Here is a 17,907-nt window from a genome sequence, read left to right on the forward strand (position 1 = left end):
CACACACCCTCCCTGTAGCCAGTCCACACTGCTTCCCGCTCCCCCATCTCACAGCCTGGGCTCCCCAGTACCTGTGGAGTTCTCCACCGCGGATTCACCACCGGACTCAGCTTTCTCCTTTGGAGCTGGTTTGGGAACAGCCTCAGCTTTACTGTCCGGGGCCTGCCCGTCCTCTTCCTCCTCACCATCCGGGAACTCCCACTGGGACTCTCCTGTCTGCTCGTTAACATAGAAATAGCGCCTATGGTCCCTAGATCACAAGAAAGAACAGGCGGCTTTACATTCCCTCCCCTGCAGCGACACGCAGACATGGGCCTTTCCCGCGACAGCGCTGGGCTCTCACCGGGAAGCCCCTCTTCTACCAGGGCTGCCATTCACAAAGGCAACAAACAACTCTGAGGAGGGAGGCGGGAGGTCAGAGCTAGCTCGCTCAAAGCTGTTTGCATTGCTGGCTTTGTGAATCCAGCCCCGAGCCCTCCCCTCCAAGAGAGAAGGGCTGGGAAAGCTGGCTAATGTTCACCGGGAGGAAGGAGAGGGGGGCGAGCTCTCTCTAGGAACAGGACTGTTAGGAACTGCCTCCGGAGTACAAACAGGGAGCAGCCCAATTTAAGCAAGGTGGCTGCTCCCCCCATGGGCTGTCGAGGTCCCATGCATGATACTCTTGGTGTCAAACATACAGTGAACGCTAGAGAGAGGGAGAGGCTCTGGGAGCTGAAAAACAAAAGAGCAAACATTTCAAACAATGAACAAACAATCCAGAAAAGCCAAATAGAAAAAGAAATGTTTGGGTCTGACCTGCCGGTAGGAGACAGTAATCTTGCGCTTGGTTCCCATCCGCAGCCAGGGGGGCTCTCCTGAGGGTCAGTGCTGTTAGCCGGAGTAGAGATCCAGAGGTCCTGCAAAGTGCACAGAGCTCTCGCATGCGCGACCCCCCGAGCCCGCCCTCCTCAGCGCAGCTACACTCGGGAGAGTAAAAACCAGCTCTGTCCAATCACCGACCCAAAGCCATTCCAAACACTTTTTTAACAGGGATTTTTTAGGTCTCCAATTTGGTGGCTGGCCCAAACTCTGTGAGTGCCGGAGGTTCTCTGCCTGCCCAGCACCGCTAACTGCAGCTGCTCTCAGTCTCCGTACAGATGTCGCCAACGTCGTCAGGTGGTGATGGTCACAAATCATGTCTGAGAGGTCAAAGGTCAAAGGTGAAAAGGGGAGAAGAGTGCGTACCTGTCCCAGTGGCAGGACCAGCCTTTAGGGGTGGCGTTTATTTCATACTGTTTTAGCTGTTCGGCTGCATCTTGCAGTTTGCGTTTGAGGTAGTTTCCATTGAGAGCTCCTTCGCGCCAGTCTGCAATCCGGGTCTAGGGCCAGCAAGCAGAGAAGCTGTCACACTTCGGCATTAAAGAGAGGGTGTAGCAATAGTAAATCCAGCAGCAGGGCAGCACGGGGGTATGCGGGGAGAGGAGAAGACATGAGCTGCTGCACTCTGCTGGCAAAGGGGCAGTTCATGGTCCATTTCAGAGTCACAGGATTTTAAAAATTTTAAATATCTTAAATCATGAAATTTACATCTGAAATTTCACAGCGTTGCAACTGTAGGAGTCTTGACCCAGCTCTGAAGGCAGCAGTGCAGAAGTAAGGGTGGCATGGTATGGCATTACCACCCTTACTTCTGCATTGCTGCTGGCGGCAGTGCTGCCCTCAGAGCTGGGCGCCTGGCCAGCAACCTCCGCTCTCTGGCCACACAGCTCTGCAAGCAACGCAGACAATACCATGACCGCCCCTACAATAACCTTACGACCCCCCCCCCAAACCCTCTTTTGGTTCAGGACCCCCTAGTTTGAGAAATGCTGGCCTCCCCCATGAAATCTGTATAGTATAGGGTAAAAGTACACAAAAGTCCATATTTCACAGGGGGAGACTAGATTTCATGGTCCGTGATGCGTTTTTCATGGCCGTGAATTTGGTAGGACCCTACCTGTGGGTGGTGCACAGGGACATGGACCTGTTCTGTCTGGGGGAAGGAATCAGACGATGAAGGGGGACAGTGGTTAGCTGCCTAGAGCTAGAGCAGTGGGCCCAGCTTGGCTTCCAGCACTCAGGAAATAGAAGGATGTTTGATTCCCAGGGACACACACAGGTCACCAAGAGGGTCAAAGGCTTCCGTTACCTCAGTCTGCAACAGCAGCATGTGGAAGTTGGACATGGATTGTCTGTTAATGCCCAGGAACTCCAGCTTACTAGTCAGGGTATTTGCCAGCTCTCCGATCTGAAACTGCCAAGAGACAAGGCACGCAAGGGGTGAGGATCGGCTTGCAGACGGCCCGCAGGCCCCGGGGGAGGACTGCCAGTGCTCACGCAGCTATGCCCCAGCTCCCCCGGGTAGCTAAGAGCAGGTGGGGGAGGCAGTGAAGCTGTGTGGAGTGCCTGACTCAGAACCCGCCTCCCCTGATCCCAGCACTCCGCAAGCAGAGCCATTTCATGCTACCCAGCAGGGAACAAGCCTGCCCTGTGATGAGCTAAGAAGCCTCCTCCATCTCTGACTTGGAGGAGTTACACTTGAGTGGTAGGCACCCCGCCCCCCAGCACCACACAGCCACTGCCTTCTCCACGCGCTACACTGCTTCTCAGGAGCAGAGAGATGAGCAATATTCACATACCCCAAACCCAGCTCCACTGCTGTCCCCAACCCTCCAAATTCCCACCTACACCTGGGGCTGAGGCCAGAGGGCCACCCAACGGAGCGCTCCGGGGCTCCAAGGCCATGCTCCAACCCCCACATGGCTCCCTCAAGAGAGAGGATGGGAGGCAATCTGGGGACACCCCCCGGACAGAGACGCAGTTGAGACCCAAACACTAGTCAATACCAAATTCTTCCTTTCCCTGCCGCCCACCCACCTTCAGGTCCTGCTCCTCATCTTCTGCTTTGGGCGCTCCCTGCGCTTTCACTTTGTCCTGGACCTCCTCTGGCTCCAGCTCTTTGTCTGACGTCTCCTCAGCTGCTTCTGCACTCGCTGCTGAGGGAGAGAAAACACATGAGACTTTCCTAACTGTTCCCACAGGGCAGCGCAATCACCACCCACTGCACGGCCCCCCATCAGCAGGCAGCTGTGGGAGGGAGTCAATTCAAGAAGCTTGGCCCTATTCTGTCCTATTTTAAAAAGTTCAGGTCTGGCCTGGGCCTCCCAGGCAGACTCTGTGGACTCAGAAGGGAATGGGAGCAGGCAGAGATTTAAACAGGGCATCTGAAGAGGAGCAGTAGACAGCATCTTCTTCTGTTCCTTTATTGTTTGCAAATGAGGGCTTTTTGCCCATTAAGAAGCCAGGCCGTGGTTAGGCCAGAAGACTAAGGCGATGTCTACACTACAAACTACGACCTAACTTACACTGGCACGTAGCCACGGCTGTTAAATTGCTCGTGAGTGCACACGTGGCTCCTTCTGTTGGCGGTGCCCACCCTCCCCAGGAGTGCTTGCATCAGTGGCGGTGCTGGTGTGGGGCATTGCGGGACAGCTCCTGAAGGCCAGTTACAGTCAACGTAAGCAACACAGCATCTACACTGACACTGCGTCGACCTCATCACAGTGACCGTGACTCTACGCTGCTTGGGGAGGTGCTGTTACTAAATCGGCAGAGAGAGGCACTGATGTCGGTGGGAGCCAAATTTAAGTGAAGACATTCCCACAACTAGGTCGATACACGGCCGGTTACGTTGACCTAACCCTGTAGTGTAGGCCTGGCCTAAGACAGCCAGCAAGCTAGTTCACACCTATTTCACTGCAGTCACCGAATAATAATAAAGGGCGGCTTTACAGGAGTCATACAGAGCTGAGCTCCGATACACATCCCACCTACAGCCCTGCTCCTGGCCCACAGCAGCCAGGCAGACAAAGCTCCCAAAGTCCCTAAGGGTGCGCCAACCCAACAAGCAAACCCATGGCAGCAGCAAGCCTCAGGCTCTGGGCCGATGACTTGGGCTCAGGCTACGGGGCTAAGAACAGCTGTGTAGATGTTCCCACAGAGGCTGAAGGCCAGCCTCCAGGACCCTCCCCTGTGGCCGGGTTTCAGCCTGAGCGGGAATGTCTACACAGCTGTTTTTAGCTGCATAGTGAGAGCCCGAGTCATTGACCCGGGATGAGACTCGCAGACGTGGTTTTTTGTTGGATAGACATACCATGTTCACTAAGCCACAAGGCAAACCTCACGCAGCCCTTCCAGTTCGCCAACAGGTATTTAACTCCAGTGACTAATGAACGGGGAAAGGACATTGCTGTTAAAGATTCAACCCCAAGCTCCTTCCTTCAGAGCACGAGACCTGCCCCCGAGCAGCCCTCCAGCCCAGCCAGCGAAGGCCTGCGAGAGAGCAGGACACATACCCAAAGGAAGAATGAAATCCCAGGCAAATCACCTCTAATCTGTCTCTTACTCTGTTTGTGCAGCAGCGGTCACGATGCCGGATACTGGCTGGAGCTTTTGGGTGTTAGTGTAATAGACACCAGACACCTTTTAGGATGGCACGGCCGGCACCTGCTGTTCTCACCCAAGGACGGCTCTACAGCACCACACACAGACCCAGCCCTCCCCACCAGCAGGGCCAGGCAGCTAGGGGAGAGGCCACTCCCCTTAGGGAGGGAGGAGGGCTGTTAATGGGGCTGGACAATCAGCTATTGCACAATCTCAGTTCCCCAGCCTGAGCTGTTCATCAACTCTCAGGCCTCTGCAGGGCTGTTTCCATTCAGAGGAGAAATCGAGAACACCAACCAGGTCTGTGTTTTGGTGCAATCCTGTTTACCTACAAAGAATGGGCAGGGAGTCCTGTCCGCTGAACACACCAGGAACAAACAGCTCGCAGCTTCCTTGCTGCCCAAGGAGCCGTCTCTGCTCCTACCCAGGGCCTTAGTCTCTAGGCTACGAGGTGGGTTTTTCCAGCTATGACCACCACCACCACTGTAAGAGTTGAGGGTCTGGGTGCTGGGATCCGGGCATCCTCTGGGTGCTCTCAAGTCAAGGCAAAGAGCAGAGGCCTGGCAAGGACTGCTCTAGTGCACAGTCAGCCACAAACTCGCCTCTTTCTGCCCATCTCATTCCACCATGAGCCTGAGACCCTCCTACCCCAATCCCCTCCCGCCCACTCCATGTGAATTGCCCTACACCAGCCAATGGCTCTGCTTTCCTCCACTGGCTCCTGAACCTAGACCCAGCCAATAGGACATTTATCTGCATGGTTTCCTCTATTGTAGAAGAAGGTCCCCAGACCCTTCAGAACAGCTCCCCACCCTTCCATGGCTCGGGAGGCAGAGTCAACTTTTGGGGGTGGGAGGGGGGAAGAAGAGGCCCAGCCAGTCAGTGAGAGAATGCACAGGGGTCCTTCATTTAGCTCTGGAGCTGCTGAGGCCTTCAGATCCTCTAGTACCATGAGTTACTGCAGAGCAGCCTGCCAGGAGGCAGCCACCAAGATATAGCCCAATATAGGAATGTTTTTCTGGGGTGAGGGTGTGGGGAGGTGTGTGTCTCTGGCACCTGCTGACTCCTCCTGGCTTCCTCCTTTCAGGAGGCCTCCCTGTGACCTTTGAAAGCGGCACTCACAGACCAAGGGAATCACACATGCTGCTCTGCCACAGGATAGAAGGACAACCCTGGAAATTATGGTAGGGCCTAGGAACCAGCTGAGATCATGGGACCCCTGCACTAGGCACTGTACATTCAGGGTAACAGACTGTCCCTGTCACAAAGACCTTGTCAGCTACATTGAGAGAATCTGTAAGGGCGCTCTGGACCTGAAGCAAGAAGTCCTTAGGGGCATGGTAGGGAATTGGTGGCCCAGTCAGTGGGGCATAGAAACCAGAGGCTTGATCCATGGGGCACAGCTACCCATGACAGGCGCCGGAGGGGCCGATCCATGGGACGCAGCTGTCCATGGTGGGGACCCAGGCGGGGAGCGATCCATGGGGCGTAGCTGTCCGTGGCCGTGGCCGATCCGTGTGGCACAGCTGCCCAGGATGCTGGAAGCTGTGAAACCAGCCGTCTTTGTGGCAGAAGAGGGGCTCTGGGGAACTCAAGGCCAAACTGCCCAAGAAGTTGGAATCCAGAAAGCCAAGCAGCAGGGGCAGAGACAGCCTGGCTTGGTTTATACAATACCCTGCAACACAGAATGCAGAAGCCGGGACAAACCTCCAGCCCTCTCGAGGTGTGCTAGGTTAATCAGGGCCTGGCAGGTCTGGCTTGGCCTCTTGTGCCATGGAGGGCTCCAGACTCTGTCACAGATCCATGGATCAGCCCATGCAGACAAGTGCTCCTAACAAGTCAGACCGTTATACCAGCCTAACGAGTCAGCCCTCGCTAGTCCTCACGCTATATTAGAGGAAGGCAGGACTTCTGCTCCACCCCAGCTCTGGAATGCCCGCCCGTCCAGATGGGTGTATCCATAATCCACACCGCAACTAACCACTGGGCAAGAAACTGAGCCTCATCTGGCAGTCCCTGGGCACATGCACAAAGTACCACATACAGGGCACTGCGAGGACCAGGGATTCAAATACAGCAGTGGACTGGACCAATATAACACCTGCCCAGCCAGCCCTGCCTCCTGCAACCAGAAGTCTACAACGGATTCTGCCTCCAGCCCTAGCAGTCAATATGTGTGGGCTGGGTCAGTGGTCACTGAGCATTTGATGCTGACCAGGAGGTCCCAGGGAAAGCGGAGTCTCGGATTGCCAGGCCATTTAGAGCAGGGGTTCTCAAGCTAGGGGGTCGGGACACCTTAGGGGGTCATGAGCTGCCAGCCTCCACCCCACTTTGCATCCAGCACTTATAATGGTGTTAAATATATAAAAGTGTTTGTAATGTATAAGGGGGGGGGGGGGGTCGTCGCACTCAGAGGCTTGCTGTGTGAAAGGGGTCACCAGTAGAAAAGTTTGAGAACTACTGATTTAGAGCCTCGCAGACGGGCTCCCGTGCTGCAAGCCAATAGGAAGCAAGGACAGCAGAGCAAGGACTGGTGTGACCTGCTCCCTGCTGCCGACCCCACTGACCAGGTGGGCAGGCCCATGCAGAGCTCCCCAGGCACTGCTCAGTGTGCACTTCTGGTTTGCAGGAGAGGCTGGCCTAGCTCGTGGCAGCAAAGGCCAGACCAGAAAGGAGTGGCACCCCCTGACCCACAGAAATGGGGGCATTTGGCCAATACACCCAAGACCCCAGCAGCAAGCGCAGTCTATGAGCATCCCCAAACATCCACACCGCAGCTTCAAATCCAGCCTGCGGCCCATTACGGTAATCCGCTGGTGGGCCTGAGACAGGTTGTTTACACTGACCGTCCGTAGGCACGGCCGCCAGCAGCTCCCTGTGCACGGTTAGCCATTCCCCGTCAATGGGAGCAGTGGCCAGCACTTCCCTGCAGCCCGTGCTGCTTCCTGCAGCTTGCATTGACCGGGAACGGCGAACAGTGGCCACTGCCCACCACTGCTCAAGTCCCTTCCCCACAAGCATCACCTCTGCCTCACCCACCCACCGTGCTCTCAACCCAAACCCTATCCCAGCCAGACACCAGGAAAGCAGCCTGCCCCATTCAGAGGTGAGACAGACAGCAGGTTTGATGCATACGCTGATGACCCCATAGCCCCCAGATCTTCTCCAGGGCCCTTGGACCTGTCACACAGGACAAAGCCTTGAACCACCCCACAGGACTGCTGGAGGCAGATGGGACGTACCCCCAAGCACCCTGTCAGGAACGGAGCCGCTCGGTGGCAATGCTGTCCACAGCTGCGAGGCTCTGCAGTGCAAACCCTGTATGGCTAGTGCTGATCAGAGACTCAGCACAGACCCTTCACAACCACCCAGCTCTATGAACTGATACAGTGAAGCCAACCTCTGTCCCACGAGCCAGCTCTGAACTGCTCCCATCGCTCTGCGTGCTCCCCGAGAGCAGAGCCCCGGGCAGATACAAAATTTGTATCCGCACCTGATCCGCAGGCCGCAAAAATGGTCCACGAATATCCGCATCCATGGATATAAAACAGTTCTCTGCAGATTTGCAGGGCTCTGGGCTCCAAGTGCCAGGGGTGCTCCTCCCTGTAGAGGGCATACACAGAGCCCCGCAAGAAGACATTCATTGCTAATAACCCAGGCATTACCACTGCTGGGCTGCAGAGAGAGGAAAGAGATCGGCATGGCAGTAACACGGCCCGTGCCCTGCCCCCTCCAGACAAACCCTCAAGCTGCCAACCCCTGCGATGTAAAGGAGGAGACTTTGCTGAAAACTGCAATTTGGTGCATGAGGGTGCGGCTCTCCCTGCAGTCACTGGCTGGGAAGCGAGGGCTTTGGCTCAGGAGGCGTGTCTCAAATTACCTGCTTCCTTGATTTCTGGAGTCTCTCGGCCAGTCTTGCTAGAGCCACGGCTGGTGGACTCTGGGCTGGCAACCCCAACAAAAAGCTTCCACTTCCCTTGCATGGAGGGCAGCTTGGGCGCTGTGTCAAGAGATGCTGACTGGCTCCCATCGGAGAGTGGGCTGGAACCCGAGACACTGCCATCTCCCTCCTCCAAGGCTCGCAGCTCCGCCTGCCACGAGACCAGAGGGTGAGTGCCGCCTTGGGGAGTAGCCCCCAGCACTCACAGAAGGGGAGGGGAGGAGGGCAAAGCCTCAGGAGGAGCTGCACCCCTGCTGATATGCAAGGAGGTGACCTCACAACAGAGGGCGGGCAGGCCAAACCTGAGTGGGGCTGCGACCCCCTGCGCCAGGTCGCCATGCCCAGCCCTGTGGAATGAGTGCAGAGGTGCATACATGTAACGGTGGGTCACAAAAAAAAAACAGACAAGGTGTAGTCAGTGGGTTGCCCTGGCAAAAAGTCTAGGAACCACTAGCCTAGGTTGTCACGAGCCCCTCTGGCCTAGAAATCTGGGAATCCACTGGCGGATGTCACATCAGCCTGGCACAAGTGTGCTCGTGGTGAAGGGGGGCGGTAATAATGGGAACCCTGATATTGGCCCCCGGAGCTGGGGAGCAGTCCCTTTTTCCAGAGGAGAGAGACTCTTTTCAGAGCTTTCCATCCACTGGCAATTCTCTCCGACTGGGGAATTGAAACAGTGTCAGCTACAGGGGGTCACAAAACACCTCCCCCCGCCCGGATTTCTACATGCAATGCTCCAGCCACTGCTGCTCTCCTACTCCAGCCCTGCTTCCTACCGCGGGGAGCACAGTGCTACTTCGGTCTGGTCTACACTTCAAATTGAGATCGACCTAGCTACGGCGGCCAAGGGTGTGAAAAGCACCTGCCCCCTAAGCGCTGCGGGTATGCCGACCTACTCCCGGTGTAGGGGCGAGAAGGGCAGCAGCAGAACACTTCTGATGACCTAGCTACCACCGCTCAGGGGTGTAGGTGGGGGAGGGATGTTCCTCCAGCACTGGAAAAACCCCCTCCATTGCTGCACAATGCCTCCACTCTACAGTGGCACAGCTGCAGCACCGCAGCACCTGCAGCGTAGACACGGCCATGGGGTCATTCTGCCGGAGGAAGGAGCGTGCTGTGTGGTGTCTCCCTGGGCACTCTGCCCCGTAGGTGATGGGGGGCAGCCCCTGAACCCCCACTTACTCCCTGGCACAGACCACACAGGGCAATTGTGGCTAGGTTTTCTCTTGGCCCACCTGGACTGTTAATGACACAGGGGTTCCCTCCAACAGGAGCCCGGCAGCACCCGCCCCCTTTTCCCCCAGCTGCCACTTACCTTCTTCCTCTCCAACACCATCTCCAACTCCAGCGTGTCCTGCTCCTCCTCCTCCTCCTCCTCGCTGCTCTCCCCTGACTGCACTACACTGCACAGACCCTCCTGGGAAGGGTCTTCCAGAGCATCCCTGCAAGGGTCCTGCTTGTCAGCAGCCACCGCCACTTCCCCCGCAGCCATCTCCTCCGCTAGCACCGGCTCCACCTCCTCCTTACAGATCACCTTCCTCCTCCAGCGCTCCTCTTCCTCCTTCACCATCTCAGGGACCAGCGGAGCCAGCAGGGATGCCGCCACCCCCTTCTTCTCCTCTTCACTGCTCGAGAGGGCCTGGACGCCTTCATTCACCTCCTGTGGGACAGACAAGAGTCACGGGCTCTCTCCCACTCCAGAATCGCCACTGCCCGACAGCCCGAGGGCTTCTCAGACAGCGGCAGAGGGAGGAACAAGAGATCCCTGCAATGAGGGCCTTTTCCCAGCCAGTGATTTGCAGCAATCCAGGAACAGCCATCCTCCAGCCTCTGATACCAACCAGGCTTAGGAGGAAGGTGCAAGAACTCTAGAGAAAGTACCTTCCTAGCCGTGTCTGTGAGAGGTTCAGTACTTAACCCGCTGCATCCCACGCAGCAAACACCGAGTTATGGCCGATCCCTTCTGGGACCCTCGGGGCTGCTGGGGTCTGGGGTGCGCTGAAGGCCTGCAAGACTCAAACATCAATGGGGCATGGTGTACGGGGACTTCTTCTTAGCAAGGGACTCCTGAGTGCAGCCTGGGAGAAGGGGCTACTGGGAGCGTCTGGCCCTCCTCCCCTCCCTCACCCCCACAATGTCCTCTCTAAGCTGGACAGCTGCAGCCTTTGCAGACCCTTCCCATGGATATTTTTCCACCCTCTGACCCGTCTCCTTCACGAGGTGGGGGATCCAGAACTGAACACAGGCCTCCTGGGGAACATATCTGTTTGCTCTGGGGAGGGGGGGGGCGGAGCACTAGAAGATGGCCAGTAGTTTTTATTCTGTTACCATGCAGCTGGATACTCCATGTGGCCCGCTATGCACGGCATGCCCTCTCTGAACTCCTCCACAAGCCTGTCCTCCTTCAAACTCCACCTCACCCCCCACTCCTACCAGGGATGTTACACGGGGGGACAGTGCAGACAGAACACTTCCCAGCCACAAGGTCAGTGAGTCCCTCGGGCAGCACATTCAGAAAGAGAATACATGCTTCTCTACATGATCAGCCTGGGAAACTCAGTGCCACAAACTGTCAGTTAGGCCAAGAGTCTGGGAGGGCTGGAAAGAGGAGCAGGAGTTTCTATGGAGGGCAAAAGCCAGCCTCCAGTTATTGGAGGGTGCGGTCTCTGGGGGCAGATTGGCCCATCACTGCCTTGTGAAGGGCTCCTTACACCTTCATCAAAACAGAGACTCCTGGCCTTTGTCCTTCTGATCTGGCACAGCAAACCCTGAGCTCCTCCCCTCAAAGTGATGCCTTGGCCTGGCATCGTCTTAGTCACCGGGGCAGCTTTTAGGGTGTGTGCAGAGCAAAGGCCGCCCACATCGCTCCTGTTAGCCTTGCTGAGTCGACGCAGCTCCAGCAGAGGAAGCAGGAGTCTCTCTGCGCTGCTAGCCAGGTGCCATGTACTGCCGACTGCTGCACTGTGCCAGCCCCACAGAGGGAATCAGATGCCCAGGAGTAGCAAAAGCTCCCAGTGCTGGCAACGTGCTCAGTGCTGCAGGATCCACCCAGCAAGGCAGCCCTTGTTTCGGAGCCTGCACAGCCCCTCCACACAATCCAATTTTCATACCTATACCCCCAGACCCCTCCTGCAGGTGACCAGACCAGACCAGAGAATGCCCAGCTGCCGTGCTGAGCTGCCCTTCTACAGGGGTAAGGAGAGCGCCAAGTGAACACAGGATCCATTGGAGCCATTTCTCGAGCAGAATGGCACTTGGAGCATGCATCCCACCACTAGAGCAGGATTTTCCACCTGGGGAGGTGGGGATGGGGAGCCTGGCCTTAGAGACACCCAGCTGTCCAAACTCAATGGCTAGCTTAGGCTCCTCTGAGCTCTCTAGCTCCTTCCTGGCCCCTCTGTTCCCTGGGATCCCAGGGGTGAGGCTGGCCTGCAGCGTGATAGAGCGTCTCATTGAGATGTTCTGCAGGAACAAGGAAAGGGGTGACTCCCACTGACCTTCTTCACCTCTCGCTTGGGTAGGACAGTCCCTCGGCTAATGCTGGCAACCGTGACCCCTTTCTCCTGAGGGTACAGGTCTGCAGCCACCAGGAAACTCCCATCGACACCTGCCACAGAACTGGGGAGGGAAAGCAGAGGCTGTGACGGGCACATACCAACAGGCAGAGCCACCACCCCCTCTGTGCCCCAAAGATGGCCCGGCCCCGCCCTGCTGGCCTCACCTGGGCTGATAGCGCTGCAGCCCCTGGACCTGGGTGGCGAGGTACTGCGGCAGCTCCCAGGTCACCTCGTTGGTCCGCGTGTTCCAGTAATAGTAGCAGCCAGTGTTCTCATCCCAGACCTCCTGCCAGTCTCCCATCTCCACGCCCACTGAGGGAAGAGAACCAAAGGCCGTGAGTGAGCAGGATGCTCCTAAGCCCGCAGCCCGGCGCTAGGCACCATGGTCCCCTCCACGTGCCTCAGGAGACAGGGACCCCACCATCTGTCCCTGAACTCACCCCACGCGCCAGCCACTCACCAATAGCCCTTGGAAGACACAAACCTGTGTGTGTCGGCCACTAAGTGTTTCATTCTTGGGGCTACAGCACAACATTCATCTTCTGACATCACAGCTAGAGAGAACGCGGCTGTTTCCAGGCAATGAAAGGGACACGGGGGTTGGCGTGCTGCCAGGGACGGAGGCCCCCCCAGCGCCCCGGCTGGAATGGCTGCCCGCACGCCCTGGGGCAGATGAACCCGGCAACAGAGCTCACCTCCTGCCAACGAGCACTGCGTGTCATACTGCCACTCCGCCGGCTGGGCAGAGCCCGTCCCGTTCGCCGTAGCCGAGGGATGGCTCGAGGCAGGCTCCTTCGGCTCTGGGCGCGGCGGAGTCGGCGGGGGCGCAGAGGAGGCACCAGTTGATTCAGCAGGCTGGGGCGGAGCTGTAATGGCATCAATCTCCTTTGAAAACACAAAATGTTTACAAATGAATTGAAGCCCCAGATTTGGGACAATCAGCGTATTCCCCTACGTGGAGAGAGCAGCTGCTACCCCAGGTGAGTCCTCCAAACTCAGCAGCCCTGGAACCCTGTCCACCAGCTTCATCCTCCACCCTGCCTTCCACCCCAGCAAAAGCTCATTCGCCCACTTTTCTCCATAAGCACGCTCAGGTCGGTCAGAAGGTGGTGACCCTGGAGCCCTGCCTGTCGTCCCTTGACTGAGACCCAGGGCAGGATTTCTACTCACCGCCAGAAAGTTTGCCAGCGTGCTGTCAATGTCTGTCGAATTGCTGCCGTTTGCATCTGTGGACGGCACTGATTTCTCAGGTGCCTCTCCCTCCTCATCATCACTGTCTGCGTAAGCACCGAGCAAACGTAAGCCACCTAGGCAGAAGAGAGTTACCAGTGAGAGTTTCCCTCCACCCTCGGCTGCCTGGGTTTAGAGGCAGCTCCTCTGAGATGATCATTACTCATACTGTGGTACAGACTTGGGGTCTCGTGGCACTGAACTGACACACCGAAGACATGGTCCCTGCCCCAAAGGGCTTATAATCACATTTAAAACAAGATGCAACTTTGTAACCATGGAGGCTAGAAGCTTGCTATGCTGAATGTGCCATGTGGGCCCCACACATCCCTACCAGACCTCTGCTTTGGAAATGGCAAGGTCACAGGGTACTCCCTCCTAAGTACTTATTCAGGGCAGTCCGGAATGTGCCAGAGCTGTGTGATTTAAAGCTTATCGAGGTAATTGTTGTGGGCAGCACTACAAATCAGGAAAGCCAGTTGCCTATCCCAGAGTTGTAGGCATTTCAACTGTTTAACTACTGACTAAATCTGAACAAGTAACAAAACAGATGTAATCATCTTGCAGTGAGCTAAATCAGGCCACGAGCATGGAACTGCTGTAAATGAAAAAAGCCCTCTGCCAGCAACCTTTCCACTGAGATGGAGCCATTCCCTCCAGGGGCCAACAGAGCACTCAGCTCCGGATTCCAGCCTGGGGTGGTTAGCTCAGTGGTACGCACAAATTCCAAAAGATGGCTCCCTGATGGGCCCTAAAGGTGAGGACAGAGGGGAAAAAACAATTGTATCTGCTCCTTGTTTTATTTCATAATGGTCACTAACAAGGGGCCTGAAGAGTTTCTTCCACTCACTCTTCATGTTACAAATCCAGGTACCTGGAAAAACCAGCTAGACAGAAGAGTCTGTGGAGGACTAGAGGGTTTGACACTTGACCCTAACTGAGGCTTGGTCTGCACTAGGATTCTATATCAATATAGCTTGCATCTCAGGGGTGTGAAAAATTCACACTCAAGAGATTTATCGATACTGACCTAATTCCTGGTGTACACAGAGCTAGGTCAATGGAAGAATTCTTCCATTGACCTAGCTACCACTTCTCGGGGAGGTGGATTAACTATGGCGATGGGAGATGCCATTTTAAGCACAGACATACCCTGACTGAGGTGGGAAGGGATTTTTTTTCAAACTGCATGAGACTGAGCGACCAAAACAAAGCCAAAGGATTGGAATAAATAGCTAACTAAAGACTCAACACCACCTCATCATCAATTAGAGCTGAGGAAGATGGCAATCCGCTGAGTCATCTGTGAAATCCTTCAGTGAAACAGGAAAACAAGACCGACAGCCCTGAGCCTTCCAAGGCAAAGCATAAGCAAGAGGAGCTTGCTTTGAAGGACCTGTTAAAGCCTCCTTCACACACACGCAGACCAGGGCCCAAACGCCATGTCTGCCTTTGCGAGCTGCCTTCCAACGACAGCACTTTGTGCCTAGAGCGTCCAGCGCCAGACAGACACAGACTTGGCTGCTTGCCCTCAGTAACTGCAGTCTGTGCTAAAGCCTAGGGAGAGCAAAGGAGGAGAAATGCCCCACCTACCTGTTGGCTTGACAGCTGCCGGTCCAGCAGGTGCAGTCATTTGGGGCAGGTTTGGAGCTGTTCTGGGAACCTCCCCAGTCACCTCGGGTTCATCTGGGTGAAGGAAGGAAAAGTGACAGGCACTTCAGTGGCCCACATCCAGGGAAGATCCTCTGCCACCAAAGGAAGCCGGGAGGGGAACTCCCTGCTCCCATTTCCCAGTAAGCACTGTGTGGGGTAACATCTTCCACTCCACACGCTCCCCTGGGATGGTCACTGCAACTTGTCCTGGGGAGGCACTCACAGGCTCTGCTCCCAGCCCTGGGGTACCATCCAGACAGCATAGCCCCAGCCCCCAAACGGTTACAACCGAACCTCAAACATGACTCAAGTGACTGTACCAAGCAGAGGAGAGGGAGGAGGAAGGCAATGAAAAAAAACCAGCGGCTACGCATGGCAGCAACGGGCCGTGTGCACAACTGGGCAGCTCGGACTCACTGCCAAGTTTTCTCTTTCATAAATAAATAAAATCAGCTCTCGCCAAGAGTCGTGGGCTGGCTGATTGCTTGTAGGCAGCATGTCTTAAGGAGGGAAGTGGAAGCAGAGAAGTGCATGACGTGAAGCAGGAAAAGGGACAGCTGTGCCCGTGCTGTTGCCCAGGTGGAGCCAAGCAGCTGCAGGCCATTCTGCGGGCAGACAGCACAGCAACCTCCCCATCCTGTGCCCCTGAGCAGCTCCAGCACCACCACTGCCCAGCTGCTAATCTCTCCAAGGAAATTCCCCAGAGACCATATGGCTTAGTCACCTACTGTACAGGTTTAGCTGAGGTGCAGATCCCTGCTGTGCAGGAGCCCTGAGCACCACTCCCACCATGGAAACTCCCAGAATGCTATGCCACTGATTCCTGGCTCCTGCCCAGAACAGGCAGGAAGCCCAGGCCTCAAGCTCTGCACTCGGTCCCTTATTGTCACTGCGCTGAACGTGTGGAGACCACTGGCACAGAACGTGTTTTAACAACTGTATTTTGAGATCTTTATTTTCCGCTCAAAGCTTCTTTTAGAACAGGGGTGGGCAAACTACGGCCCATGAGCCACATCCAGCCCATCAGACCATTTACTGTGGCCCTCAGCTCCCGCGAGGTTGGGGGTTTGCCCTGCTCCAGCTGGGGAGAAGGGTCAGGAACCCCGCTCCGGCTCCTACATACCCCCGCAGCTCCACTGGCCGTGAACCGGGGCAGCACATAGAGCCACCTAGCCGCGCCTCAGAGTCGGAGGGGGGACATGCTTCTGGGAACTGCTTGTGGAAAACACCACCCGAAGCCTGAACCCCCGCCCCAACCCCCTGCCACAGCCCTGATCCCCCTCCCGCCCCTTGATCCCAGCCCAGAGACTGTACCCCAAGCCCCTCATCCCCAGCCCCACCCCAGAGCCTGCACCCCCAGCCAGAGCCCTCACTCCCGCATGCCCCAACTCCCTGTCCCAGCCCTGATCCCCCTCCCGCCAACAAAACCCCTCAGTCCCAGCCTGGAGCCCGCTCCTGCACCCTGAACTCCTCATTTCTGGCCCTACTCCAGAGCCTGCACCCCCAGCCAGAGCCCTCACTCCCTCCTGCACCCCTACCCCCAATTTTGTGAGCATTCATGACCTGCCATACAATTTCCATATCCCGATGTGGCCCCCGGGCCAAAAAGTTTGTCCACCCATGTTTTAGAATCTGAAATTCAGGCAACTTGCAGGGTGGCTCACTGCACAGCTGGACAAGGATCTATGCCTCCCTTCTGCCAGATACTGATTGCCATTCCAGCGAGGCACTAACCCGGCACTGACGTGACTAGGAGCTGGGGGCTGCCACTGGTGAAATTATCACATCATTAAGGCAAACACGGCAGAGGCCTTTTCATTGGGCTAGGTCAGGGAAGCCATAGGTTCTGTGGGGAGGGAGGCCGGGAAGTGCAAGAGAAGACATTAACTTCCACCATGGGAATGGCAGAATGGTCTTTTGGGAGCAATGGATGGGACGAGATACTGTTTTGCCAGTGACTGGGGGGGTCTGGTCCAGCTGTGCACGTGTGTCCCATTCTCCAAGACCTGCTACATCCATTGAGAGCAACTGAGTCAATCTGTTACCCAAGACTGAGCCTTCTGCTCCAAAGCAGAACACGCTGTAATTAAGTCTGTGCAGGGCTGCATCCAAGGTCAGATGCCAGTAACGCACCAAGCAAAAAAAGGGAATAAACCCCAGAGTGTAACATCAGCGCTACCCTTTCCAGCACCTACCTCCACAATCTACAGACCCTTTGCTCCCAAACTATGACTGCCACTACACAACTCCGCGATGCCATGTCTGCGATAGGTAGAGAATCCAGCCACTCACAGCAGGAGCAAAGGACACGGGGGCTGAGCAGACAACTCGGGAGAGATGAACAGAACCAACCACCCCAACAGCTTCCACTCCTACTTTGGAAAGGCAGACACAGCCCATACTGACCAGGCAGCCACAGGCCAGACAATAAACAAAAGCATCAGAGAGCTGTGAGGACCTAAGGAAGAGCCCTGCAGGTCTGCAATCCGATAAAGAAACCCCTAAATAAATGCGATGCACCAACATGCTACCAGAGATAACCTGACCCATTAGACCAGTGGTTCTCATACTTTTGTACTGGTGACCCCTTTCACATAGCAAGTCTCTGAGTGAGACCCCCCCCATATAAATTAAAAACACATATATATTTGACACCATTATAAACGCTGGAGGCAAAGTGGACTTTGGGGTGGAGGCTGACAGCTCACGACCGCCCATGTAATAACCTCATGACCCCGAGGGGTCCCGACCTCCAGTTTGAGAACCCCTCCATTAGACTGTACGGCAGCACCCAGCTATTCAGGCTGAGATCAGCAGCCCTGTGTTCATCACCTTGCCAGTGAGGGCTACAATACACATGTAGACACCCACCTAGTGACCCCATACCTACCGCCCTGCCAGTGACAGTTACAACACACAGAAAGGCACCACACAACCCTGCACTCTGCCAATGAGGGCTACAACACACACTTAGAAAACGCTGACTGACCCTGTACCCACCACTGTGCCAGCTAGGGCTACAACACACACATAGCAAACTGCTCAGAGACACTGCATCCCTGCCAG

At 56.0% G+C, this 17,907-nt stretch overlaps 1 protein-coding gene across 5 annotated transcripts in view; it reads right to left on the reverse strand.

The window, feature by feature from the left end:
* The window catches only part of FNBP4 (formin binding protein 4), a 28,256-nt gene that overhangs the window by 7,823 nt on the left and 2,526 nt on the right, over positions 1 to 17,907 (reverse strand). For 2 of the 5 annotated variants that reach the window (XM_073346693.2, XM_078853120.1), the window contains exons 2-12: positions 14,782 to 14,874; positions 13,129 to 13,265; positions 12,654 to 12,843; positions 12,123 to 12,270; positions 11,899 to 12,019; positions 9,717 to 10,061; positions 8,342 to 8,552; positions 2,896 to 3,014; positions 2,168 to 2,272; positions 1,225 to 1,358; positions 72 to 250 (exon numbers count right to left, since the gene is read on the reverse strand). In XM_073346693.2, coding sequence (XP_073202794.2) covers positions 72 to 250; positions 1,225 to 1,358; positions 2,168 to 2,272; positions 2,896 to 3,014; positions 8,342 to 8,552; positions 9,717 to 10,061; positions 11,899 to 12,019; positions 12,123 to 12,270; positions 12,654 to 12,843; positions 13,129 to 13,265; positions 14,782 to 14,874 — 1,782 coding nt within the window. The other 3 variants (XM_078853121.1, XM_073346694.2, XM_073346695.2) reach the window with 3 other exon arrangements.

This window comes from Lepidochelys kempii, chromosome 6 (assembly GCF_965140285.1).
Source record: "Lepidochelys kempii isolate rLepKem1 chromosome 6, rLepKem1.hap1, whole genome shotgun sequence".
Classification (NCBI taxonomy): Eukaryota; Metazoa; Chordata; order Testudines; family Cheloniidae; genus Lepidochelys; species Lepidochelys kempii.